The sequence below is a fragment of the Octopus sinensis genome, linkage group LG24 (assembly GCF_006345805.1).
Source record: "Octopus sinensis linkage group LG24, ASM634580v1, whole genome shotgun sequence".
In the NCBI taxonomy this organism is placed as follows: domain Eukaryota; kingdom Metazoa; phylum Mollusca; class Cephalopoda; order Octopoda; family Octopodidae; genus Octopus; species Octopus sinensis.
The window spans coordinates 1,365,117-1,378,029 of record NC_043020.1 but is presented as its reverse complement, the minus strand read 5'-3'; the positions used below and the strand labels follow the sequence as shown (position 1 = coordinate 1,378,029).

The window sequence follows — 12,913 nt, the reverse complement described above, 5'->3', positions numbered from 1 at the left end:
AACCTGGTTTTATTATCATTAAAGTAGCAACAATGCTAACAATGCTAATTATGCTCAAAAGAATTTATGAAATCTTTAGCAAAGCACCAACTACACTCTCGGAGTGGTTGGCATTAGGAAGGGCATCCAGCTGTAGAAACTCTGCCAGATCAAGATCGGAGCCTGGTGCAGCCATCTGGTTTGCCAGCCCTCAGTCAAAATCGTCCAACCCATGCTAGCATGGAAAGCGGACGTTAAACGATGATGATGATTAGCATTTATCTTAAGGATTTTTAGAAATTGGAAAATAAACTAAAAAGTAACCTAAAGTAATTATCCTTTAAGTTGTGCATCAAATGCACCCGATTTAAACATAAAATAATACATCATGTTCTTAAAATAAATACCAGGCTGAAATATATTTTTGTCACAATGACTTCTATGAAAAATCCTTTGAAAGTGATGAGTTAGCTTGGCTGTAGTTCACTGACTGAATCTTGTGTATAATAAAAAATTAAATAGTAATTTATTGTTCTGAATTTCAGTTGGAGATTCTCAACTGGGGTCTGTTCAAGATTTTGTTGTTAAAATTCATATACTTATATTTCTGCAGTATACAAAATAATTTAGTAATGTTTAATTATAAAAATTAAATGGGATTTATAAAATATTGAATTGCTATGAGGGTCTACCCGAGTAAAATAGGAATCATAAGGGTCCATAGGTAGAAAGTGGTTGAGGAACACTGCATTAGACAAAACATTAAAACAAAGTTAAACAACTAGGCGGATGAGTGGCTGTGTGGTAAATAGCTTGCTTACGAACCACATGGTCCCGGGTTCAGTCCCACTGCGTGGCACCTTGGACAAGTGTCCTCTAATATAGCCTCGAGCCGACCAAAGCCTTGTGAGTGGATTTGGTAGATGGAAACTGAAAGAAGCCCGTCGTATATATGTTTGTGTTTGTATTTGTCCCCTAGCATTGCTTGACAACCGATGCTGGTGTGTTTACGTCCCCGTAAGTTAGTGGTTCGGCAAAATACACCGAATAAGTCCTGGGGTCGAGTTGCTCGACTAAAGGCGGTGCTGCAGCATGGCCACAGTCAAATGACTGAAACAAGTAAGAGAGTAATAATAATTGAAGAAAAATACAGCCGTGATCCGACAACTCCAAGTCATTCTAGCCGTGACCATCGCCTCTCTCCGTTTTTTTTCGGATGTGATTTGCCGGAGTTTTACCTGCTGTTTCTAGGAATTGATGCGACCTTGTAGAGAGCCTCCCTTCCATAAAATAAACAAATAAGAGTAGTTTCCCCTTTATGAAAAAATAAAAAAATTCAACTATTTTAGTTTCGTACGTTCGGACAATGTCGTTGTAATTGATGTCGCTAACATAGAAATTGTTTTTAAAGTTTTTTTTATATTTTAGCATCTTATGAATGAATGAAAAGCAGAAAACAGAAGAAATTCTTTAAAGCTCTTCCTGATATTGCAAAGTCTAAAGATAACTGCATTTTCAGTGTCTAGTTTCTGGAGTTGTGTGCGTAAGCGGCACTTAGGGTCTTGAAGGACGGACGGCAAAGTTACCCCTGTTTTTTTTTTTTATTTGTTCGAAATTTTTATTTGAGTTTAGTTATGTGGGTAGGGGTCTGCCAACACCGTCAATACCAGTAACGCTTGGCCCTTACTGATTTGGGATAAACTCTACAAGCTCTGAAGTGGTGTTGCAGAACGATGTAACCGTTTTGTAACCATGATTTAGTGTCCCCGAGCATCCGTGGCGAAGCTAGCTGGAGTGTGTGCCGCCCGAAGTAGCCCTTGAGTTTGCAACCCTTATCTCCGGACCTTTAAACGTATACAGGCTCATTGTAGTCACTCACATTCGCCCATGCTCTTGCTTGATGAAGCTGGGGTCATCCCAGATTATCGGCCCCAGAGGCGTTATCGTGTTTAAAACTGACCAGGTCCTCTAGTGCCCTCCATCGCTGGTGGTCCCATCCCATTCCCTTTGCATCAGGACCGTTGTAGTCATTCACATTGGCCCATGCTTCATGAGGCTGGGGTCATCCCAGGTTATCGGCCCCTGAAGCGGTCCTCTAGTGCCCTCCATTGCTGGCGGTCCCATGCCATTCCCTCTGCATCCTGCTAGATGACGTTGAGCCTTTGGAGGTCTTCCTTCGTTATGTCCAGCCATCTGGTACGGGACCTCTTCCAGCCCGCAGCTGCTGTGTCGAACGAGGGTAAGGTCCTGGTAGGATGATCTGGTGGGAAGCAGAGGACATGTCCGTACCAATGCATGCGATAGATGACTATCAGGTAGAAGGTTGTGAGCTGATGAATGCAGGCCCCGATTTGTCGCGCCCATAAACGCGTCCCTCGGAGCAGATTTTCTGCTAGCTGTGCTACTGTCGGGCATCGCTGACATGTGGGAGTTATGTCGATTAACTGTGGTTGCATGTAGGACGGATCCGGCTATCAACCGAATCCTTAAAGATCGTCCACTCGGGAAGGGCTGACAGTTTTCCTCTGCTCGGTGGTGACTGCGAAAAAGGTATGAAGGACAATATTGAGAACAAACACTTTCTTTATCGACCAAGCCCTCAACAACTTCTAGCTCCATTTGAAGATGCGGTGATGGTGGAGATATAGTTGCAATCCTCCGGTGTATTGCTAAAAGAGTGGCGAGTATGAATAGTGGGGGACCTACTCAGCATGCTTCTGTGTACTGGTTAACATAGTTCGGGAAGAGTACTTGTCCATTGATAGTTAATTTTAATCCGAGATCCATGGTGTTTTTTGATTGCTCTCTTGGTATGTTTTACATCTTCTTTGTCTGTCTGTCTGTCCCCATTTTCCCCCTTTTTCATGTTTGTATCTTCATACTCGTTTTCTGTAAACCACCCACTGTATTTATAGTTTGTCCTTTTAACACCCTTGTGGTAGATGACGTAATGAGTAGCCAGAATCAACAAGAGCATCGGACAAAATGTTTTGCGGTATTTCTTCCGGCTCTTTTACCTTCTGAGTTTAAATTCCACTTCTGTTAAATTTGCATTTCGTCCTTTCGGGGTCACTCCTGGTCAGCCTGGATGGAGTGGGCCTATGACCAAAAACTATATCGCCGTGACCATCACATATTATTTTTATACTGTATCTACGACATCATCCAATGTGAGCTACCTTTAAAATGGTAGCTATATGATTTGAGTGTGATTTGACTGCTATTTCTAGCAGATTTAGCAACCACGTCCAGGCTCCTTCGTTGGATCAGTGACCATATACCTATTTCTTTACTACCCACAAGGGGCTAAACACAGAGGGGACAAACAAGGACAGACAAACGGATTAAGTCGATTATATCGATTCCAGTGTGTAACTGGTACTTAATTTATCGACCCCAAAAGGACATATACCATCAATATTTTCCTCAGACGAATTAACGTGGTCGCTTGATGTACTAGAAATAACTGTCAATCTCCCTCAATTCTTACCCCATCGGATTAAAAAAATAATAATAAGACATCAGATAATGTAATGCCGTTTCCTCGATACTAAAACGATGGCTAATGCGTTTGATTCCAAGGTCTGTTTGGTCGGTCCTTTCGGGGTCGATAAATAAAGTACCAGTTACGCACTGGGGTCGATGTAATCGACTTAATACCTATGTCTGTCCTTGTTTGTCGCCTCTGTGTTTGGCCCCTTGTGGGTAACAAAGAAATAGGTAAACGACCTGGGTGTAAACAGCAACAAACACCTCTAATCTCCGTCTCTGCTATTTACCACAATCTACAAGTCTATGGCTGCAGCAGCGCAGCTTTTCTTCTTGACTTTGATTCATTATATTTTCGTTGCCTGATTCTTCTTTTCTTCTCTTCAATTTCTTTTTCTCTCACCTTTAGTGTGTGTCTGCATTTTAACCTCCACCGTCTTTCTTTCTTCCCCTCTCTCTCTCAATTTCTTGCCTTCCTTTTACTCTTTCTCCCTCTCTAGCTTTCTTTATTTCCCTCCTCCTCCTCTCTCTCTCTCTCTTTGCCTTTATATCTATTTCAACATATTGTCTCTTTCTTTCTCTCTCACTCAATTTCTTGCTTTCTTTTTTACTCTTTCTCCTTCTCTAGCTTTCTTCATTTCCCTCATCCTCCTCTCTTTGCCTTTTATATCTATTCCAACACATTGTCTCTCATTCTCTTTCTCCCATTCTCAACATCTTTTCTCTCTTTGTTCTTCCTCTCTTCCCTACACACATTCTTTCTCCCATTCATCGCCATATCTCTTATTCTTTCAAACATTCTTCTATTCAAGTGTCTCATATCGTTTTCTCTTTACCTTTTTTCTCTTTCTCACTCCCCCCCTTATCTCTCCTTCTCTACACTCATCTCTTCTTCGTCACATTCTTCTCTTTACATTATTCGCCCCTTTCTTTCTTACTCTTTCACTTCTCCCCCTCTTACTCACACATCCCCTTACTGCTTTCGCTATCGTATCTTTCACGTGCCTCTACTTCCCCCCCCCCACTTGCTCATCTCTGCATTTCACTTGTTCTCTCTCTCCTTCTCTCCTTCTTTATTACTATCTCCTTCATTCACTTTCTTTCACTCAAACTCGGCTAAAAAAAAAAGAACTTCTTCAGAGCCTTCCCCCTTTTCTGTCACATGCCCCTCATTCACTCGCCCTCACATACACACAAATACGCATATCATTTGCTCTTCAATTACACGGTTGGCCTTACAAGATGGTAACTATCTTTCCTATTTTCTATAAGTTCGTACACACACACACAGGTAGAGTTGTCGAATACGTACGTAACCAACGACCTTATTTCTCTAAACAAGGGGGGTTCCACGTAGACCCGACATGCTGGAATCCTCGAAAGTCCACGCAACTACGAAATTATAATCTTTTTGTTTATAAAATATACAATACAACGGTAATTAAATTAGCTTAATTAATTTCCCCGGCAATCATCGGTTGATAACGTTATTTGCTTTATAAAGTATTTATTTTATACTACACGTGTGGAATCGCCGAAACCCTGCAAAAATTTTCTCGCGTGTGCTGTTTTAACGTCTACAGAATATACCATAAAACCGTAATTAAACTCTGCTTAATTAATCTTAGTATTCACTTATGTAAAATGATAATTTGGCGATCTTTCGTCTCTAGTAGACCTCAAAAGTTCCCGCAAGCCCATATGTAAAAAAAAAATTTTTTTTTACGGAAATCGACGGAAAGGTCTACTAGAGACGAAAGATTGCCATAAATTTTTTTACACAAAGTACATAACACACAAAAACACAAAGGAAGGACCGACTAGTCACGACTAGCTAGCGCGGATGCGCGACTACGCGCACCGGGACCACTCTTCTTAAGTAATACCCAGAGAGACAACTATATAGAGAGGAATAGAGAGACAAACAGACTTGCAGTTTCTTTTTTCTTTTACCGATGAGAGACATACGCATCTTCTGCAGGTAATTTATAACATACACACATATACACACCTTTTATACATCTATTGCACAGACTAAACTCATGCACAAATACCTGGAACTGTCTTCGATTCAAAACCAAAAAAATCCTTGTCCCTTAATTAGTGACCGGTTCGAACTCTACGAAGAACAAGCTTAAATAAATCTCGAAGCAACCTGGTTACTATTAAATCTCGTTAATTTGAAAGTACCAACCAGTAAGTGTACCCGACTTACTACCAAGGTACCTCGATTTGACGATTGCTACCCCCGGGGTAATATACGTAGGATATTAAACAGTAATTAAGATGTTGGCATAGTTTCGGTTGTAGTAGCACAGATTTCCGTCGATTTCCGTAAAAAACTTTTATTTTTTTACATAAGTAATGAGAGCGAAAGAGACTAAGAGGAAGCGATTTTACGACGAGAAGGTTTCACTTTGAAATCGGCCTGTGTGCGTTTGATGGGGTGTGGGAGACAGACAGTATGTTGTGTAAGTGAAGTGCTTCTGTTAGTGTGTGCGAAGAGACAGAGAGAGTAATGTGTGAAAGAGAGAGATAACTGATTTTTTTACTCGGTGTATGTGTATATGTATGTATGCATGTATGTGTGTGTGTGTGTGTATGTATCTATGTATGTGTGTGTGTTTATGTATGTATGTATGTATGTATGGCCGATTCATCGTAATTTTTTACTCGGTGTATGTGAATATGTATGTCTGCATGTATGTGTGTGTGTGTAAGTACGTGTGTGTGTGTGTGTATGTATGTATGTATGTATGGCCGATTCAGTGTTTACATTATTTCGAATTAAAACGAAAGATTACCTTGCGGCGCCTGTTTATGTAACAGTCTGCTATGTAGAAAATAATGAGGTTGACTCAATGGAATAATGACAGTGATCGAAGATATAGACAAAATTTTTTTTATTTAATCGTTATACATGCCTTGTCGACTGCTACTGTGCAGCCTTAATGTCTCTGTTGATGTGACGATGGTGAAATGGTAAGAAAAAGATGGAGAGTTATAAAATGAGGAGATATTCTTCTCATGAGAAAAGAGTTGCATTCAAGGAAAAAAAAAGTTAATAGTCTATAGAGGTGCACAGAAACTGGGTGCAAGCATGCATATATATGCATGTGTAAACATTGTGTTGTGCAGCAAAAGGAACGAACAGTACAAAATGTGTAAGGAAAAGTGACAAAATCCGATTGGTAATGTTCTGTGTGAAAAGTCTATGCCGGCCATACATACATACATACATACATAAACACACACACATACATAGATACATACACACACACACACATACATGCATACATACATATACACATACACCGAGTAAAAAATCAGTTATCTCTCTCTTTCACACATTACTCTCTCTGTCTCTTCGCACACACTAACAGAAGCACTTCACTTACACAACATACTGTCTGTCTCCCACACCCCATCAAACGCACACAGGCCGATTTCAAAGTGAAACCTTCTCGTCGTAAAATCGCTTCCTCTTAGTCTCTTTCGCTCTCATTACTTATGTAAAAAAATAAAAGTTTTTTACGGAAATCGACGGAAATCTGATCTACGACATACGAAACTTCGCCAATTTATTTATGTTTTATTTACTTTGCTGGGGAGTCGTTGTAGGATCGACTACTTACGACTAGCTAGCGCGGATGCGCGCACGGGGACCACTATTCGCTAGTAGTACCGTACTTAAGAAGAGTGGTTCCGGTGCGCACACTCGCGTACCCGCGCATCCGCGCTAGCTAGTCGTGACTAGTCGATCCCACAACGACTACCTAGCAAAGTAAATAAAACACAAAAGCACAAAGTAAGGATCGACTAGTCGCGACTAGCTAGTGCGGATGCGCGAGTGCGCGCACCGGGACCACTCTTCTTAAGTAGTACCTGTCTCTCTGTACACACACACACACACATGCTATTTTTCTCAGTATGTGCATGTTAGCTGTTGATTTCTCGCTTTCTATGGGTCACAATGTGTGTCTAATTGATGTAGGAGTCTTCTTTATATTTCAATCATTCATAAATCACACTCCAATGGTATTTTCCTAATTACTTTCTCTTCACACTGGTTAGCCTGTGTTTGTTCTAACACCTTGATCACACCTGTGCTCAAAGAACATTCCGACAATTACAATTATGGTCTTTTGTTGTTGTTTAACACAAGGTCAGCCGCGATAGAGCAAGGTCTATTGATCAAACAACGCCTAATACAGTCGTTAATCATCCCAAACTCGGGCAAGCTTTCTAAGCGTGGCCAACTGTCAAAATGTTGCCAGCTGATTTCTCGACGTTCTCGGCAGTTTATGGAAATTTAATTAATTAATTAATTAACTTTTTTATACCTTGTTTTCAGTAATGTCTTACATGCGCTGATGATTGCGACACACACACACACACTCACTTTTCGCATTGCCTTTCATTTGCTCGAGATTATCGAACACTCACATATATAAAAATAAATCAATAAAGAATTTTCCAATTTCATTCGAATATTTTATGTCTAACACTATTTTTTTTTTAAAATCCTGTTATATGTAGTTTGAGGGAGATTTGTTTGTTATTTCTAGCAGGTCGTTCGACCACGTAGAGGTCCATTCTTTAGTTCGCTAATTCGGTATTGACGTCTCTGCTGTTATTGCAGAGGTCAGAGCATGACCCGAGAGTTGAGTTCCCAGCAAGTTGACCCCAACCTCCGTGGCCCCGTCTCAGGTCCTTGTTTTATTTGGGTTTTACTTTTCTGTTACCACTACACGTCTTCAGCTGGGGTAACCATGTATGCCCCCTACTGCAAGACACCTGTCTGTACCTTAATCATACTTCAGCCTCATCACCTAGCATAAAGGTTGCAAGTTACTTGATCTCACTAGTGAAGGTGCGTGGCTTAGTGGTTAGGGCATTCAGCTCATGATTGTAAGGTCGTGAGTTCAATTCCCAGTGATGCATTGAGTCCTTGAGCAAGACACTTTATTTCACGTTGCTCCAGTCCACTCAGCTGGCAAATATAAGTTGTACCTGTACTTCAAAGGGCGGCCTTATCACACTCTGTGTCGCGCTAAATCTCCCTGAGAACTATGCTAGGGGTACACGTGTCTGTGGAGTACTCAGCCACTTGCACCATTGTGATTGGTATGTGGTATGTCTTGAGTATTTTTAGACTTGGTAGACCCATCTCTCTCCAAGTCTGATCACAGCTGATTCCTTCCAGAAAGACAGACAAATGCAAAGAGAGAGCGGGAGAAAATCTTGGTGAGATTTGAACTCAGTGTATAGAGCCCTGGAAGAATTACCACAGAGCAGTCTATTTGATATGCTAACGACTCTGTTAATTGACTGCCTTGTTACTAATACAGGCACAGCTCATTGTTGCCAGCTGAGTGGAGTGGAGCAATGTGAAATAAAGTGTCTTGCTTAAGGACTCAACACACCACCAGGAATTGAACTAAAGACCTTACGATCATGAGCCAAATACCGCAGCCACTAAGCCATGTGCATATCATTAATTAGTGCATTGGATAGAATGCTTAGTGGTCTTTGTTCTTGCTCTTTATGTTCTGAGTTCAAATCCTAGTAAGGTCAACTTTGCCTTTAATCCTTTCAGGGTTTAAATGGCTGTGTGGTTAAGAAGCTTACTGTTGAACCACATGGTTTTGGGTTCAGTCCTACTCTGTGTCACCTTGGGCATGTGTCTTCTGCTATAGCCTCAGCTTTTGTGAAGCTTGTAATTGAATTTGGTTGGAGGAAGTTTCTGTTGTGTGTGTGAAAGTGCTTGTGCCCTCCTTTAACAGACAGCATCAATCAAGTGCTGACATCAATGGTATTAGCTAAACCCCTCTCCTCAGATTTGCTGACACTGTGCCAAAATATGAAAGAATAAGGCAGCAAATTGGCAGAATTCTTACAGCGTCAGACGAAACGCACAACTGTATTTCTTCCAGCTTATCATGTTCTGAATTCAATTTCCGCTTCAGTCAACTCTGCCTTTCATCTCACCAGGATCAATAAAATGGATTACCATTCAAGCACTGGGGTCATTTACTGACTTAGGCCCCCTCCTAGAATTGCTGGTTTTGTGCTAAGATTTTAAACCATTATTGAGTGAGAGGGCAGCACATCCTATCAAAGTGACACTGGGGTACAAATATACAAATCCCAATATACCCATCATGACTATCCATCTGATAAGGGTACACCAAGCACATGCATCACAACCATATTCCTGACATGGTGATCTTATATCAAGATAAACAGTGTACCCTTACCAGATGGATAGTCATGAAGGGTATATTGGGCTTTGTATATTTGTACCTTGCAGGTGAAGTCCAGTTAGAACTTTCTTCAGGTTAAGTGGCCCATCCCACTCAAAAGGTTCCTGAATATGGGTTGTTTAAGGATAATGAACAAAACACCTATTTTTCTAGAGGTTGATGGTTCAAACCTCAAAGAACTCAACACATGGCTATGATGCTCCCCCTACTACTTCTGTTTGTGATCAGAAATGCACACTTCGTCAGCCCTTAAGAGACATGGTCAACTTGTTAAGGTTAAACAACTGACCAGCAGATCTGTGGTATTGAGCAGAATATTTGCTGCAGCCCTTTTTTTTTTATAAAACAAAACATGTACATGATAGCACGGCCAATCAATTAAGATCAAAAGCTTTGACAGCCAGTGCCTGGTACTTCATCAGAGCATATTATTATTATTATTATTATTATGTTGGTAGTTCTATTCAAGGCAGTGAGTTAGCAGAAAGGTTAGCATGCCGGGAGAAATGCTTAGTGGTATTTCGTCTGGCGCTACGTTCTGAGTTCAAATTCCGCTGAGGTCAACTTTGCCTTCCATCCTCTCGGGGTCGATTAAATAAGTACCACTTACGCACTGGGGTCGATGTAATCGACTTAATCCCTTTGTCCCTTCTGTGTTTAGCCTCTTGTGGGTAGTAAAGAAATAGGTAGTTTTATTCTTATTGCTTATTTTGCGACCGGCCAATTTTGTAGATCTTAGAACATAGCGACAGGTGAAATTTGTCGATAAAATGAGCACCAGTGAAACACTAGGGTCAATGTAATTGACTAGTCCCCTACCCCAAAATTTCAGGCCTTGAGCCTTTAGTAGAAAGGGCAAGCTGGCAGAAACATTAGCACGCCGGGTGAAATGCGTAGCTGTATTTTGTCTGCCGTTACATTCTGGGTTCAAATTCAGCCGAGGTCGACTTTGCCTTTCATCCTTTCAGGGTCGATAAATTAAGTACCAGTTATGCACTGGGGTCGATATATTCGACTTAATTCGTTTGTCTGTCCTTGTTTGTCCCCTCTGTGTTTAGCCCCTTGTGGGTAGTAAAGAAATAATAATAATAATTATTATTATTATTATTATTATTATTGGATAGATGATGTTCTGTCTATCATTCTTATCTTCAGATTTCTTCATCTTGTGATAACTGCAAAATTGTTTGAATTTTGGAATGTTTTATTTTCTTTTACTAATTGTTGTTTTTATTTCTCTTTGCAGCTAAAATATCTTTGAAGTTGGCAGGATGTTACTCCGGCTTCACCAAACTGCCCTTTTGGCAGGAAACCTAGGATCCAGTGTGCTAAAAGTCTCTGCACGATGCAGTCGTGGTCTGAAGACAACTGCCTTCCGCCTTTCCTCCGAGGGCACCGTACCAGGAACTCCTTACAAAAACCTCAGCATCGGTATCCCCAAAGAGATATTTCCAAATGAAAGGCGAGTTGCAGTTTCCCCGGCAAGTGTGGCCACGTTGACCAAGAAGGGTTTTAAAGTCGCCATCGAGGAAAACGCTGGCACCGAAGCAAAATTCATGAACGATGACTATGCAGCTTCCGGTGCTGCCATTGTTGACAAATCGGCAATTTACAAGAATGATTTCATTCTCAAAGTAAGAAGCCCGCTTCCTGAAGAAGTGCCGTTATTTCAAGACAACACAACACTCATCAGCTTCCTATATCCAGCCCAGAACAAGGAACTTGTAGATTTGTTGGCCCAGAAGAAACTAACCGTTTTTGCTATGGACTGTGTTCCCAGAATCAGTAGGGCTCAGGTTTTTGATGCTCTCAGTTCAATGGCCAATATTGCTGGCTACAAAGCTGTTTTAGAAGCTGCAAACAACTTTGGAAGATTTTTCACAGGTGAGATTTAATTTTGCTATCAACGTTAGTGTTGTTGTTGTTGTTAAGCAACAAGACGGATAAGGGTGATTAGGTGATGGCTTAGGGGCGGGAGACCCCCAGACCTTGGAAAAAAAAACTTTGGTCGTCTTGTTGTAGTTGAGGGCTCTTCGTTGACGCCCGACACCACTGGGAGATGGCCCTCGAAGTCACTGGAAATGGAGATCTCCAGGTCCAAATTCTTGGACGGCTGTTGTTGTTGGTGTTGGTGTTGTTGTTTAACACCAGGTCTACCACTCTTGGACAAACATTACTGAAGGCACTCTAGCTGTGACCTTCCCATTTTTATCAAGAGTATGTTGGATTGCATTATTTGTATCCTACTTCATTTGAGGGAGGATTGGCTACTATTTCTTTCTGTTTGAGTGACAACATGAAAGCTGTTTTTACTTACAGCCCTTAAGCCCTTTGATCCCTATGGATCAAAGCCCCCACCGATAACTTTTCTCTTCTGTTCTCAACTCTGGGCTGTCTTTTTCTGCTTTTCTTCAGTTGGATCCCTGCAACTTCCTTTTGGATTTTGCTGTACCAGGTCCCGGCTCCCTGAGGAGAAGCCTTCCTCTCTCAAGTCTTGTTGGTTTCAAATCAATCATCAATGCCCCTGTATTTTTGCTTTATTTATTTTATTTTTTTCTTAGTGAAGTTGACCCTATGCTGACCCCTTTTTGCTTCTGGCAAGATGTGGTCCATATTGGTCTTGCATCTGTCCTTTGATATGTCCAGCATGGAAAGCCCTATGAAGGGCTTACATTCTGCTGGCATTTGCTCTTTAGGTGCAAGAATGTCATGTGGTTTAGAAGCCCATTTTGCAACTATATGGTTTCCAAATCCAGTTCCACTCTGTTGCACCTTGGACACGTATCGTCTTCTGTAGCCCTGGGCTGACTAATGCCTTGTGGGTGAATTTGCTTGACAGAAATTGGAAGCTTCTCTGTGTGTGTGTGTGTGTGTGTGTGTGTGCACACACACACACATGTATAAATGTGTATTCTTTTTTATTCTATAATTTGTTTCAGTCATTTGACTGCGGCCATGCTGGAGCACTGCCTTTAGTTGAGCAAATCGACCCCGGGACTTATTCTTTGTAAGCCCAGTACTTATTCTATCGGTCTCTTTTGCCGAACCGCTAAGTGACAGGGACGTAAACACACCAGCATTGGTTGTCAAGCGATGCTAGGGAGATAAACACAGACATACACACACATACATATATACATATATACGACAGGCTTCTTTCAGTTTCCGTCTCCTAAATC

General features: G+C 41.2%; 1 protein-coding gene across 3 annotated transcripts in view; it reads left to right on the top strand.

Moving 5' to 3' along the window:
* Positions 1-12,913, top strand: part of LOC115223778 (NAD(P) transhydrogenase, mitochondrial) — an 85,080-nt gene that overhangs the window by 43,456 nt on the left and 28,711 nt on the right. The window contains exons 1-2 of one of the 3 annotated variants that reach the window (XM_036512769.1): positions 4,575-4,713; positions 10,981-11,618. In XM_036512769.1, the coding sequence (XP_036368662.1) occupies positions 11,006-11,618 (613 nt within the window). In that variant the 5' untranslated portion in view covers positions 4,575-4,713; positions 10,981-11,005. Of the gene's footprint in view, positions 1-4,574; positions 4,714-10,980; positions 11,619-12,913 lie in introns of those variants that run through there. The other 2 variants (XM_029794446.2, XM_036512770.1) reach the window with 2 other exon arrangements.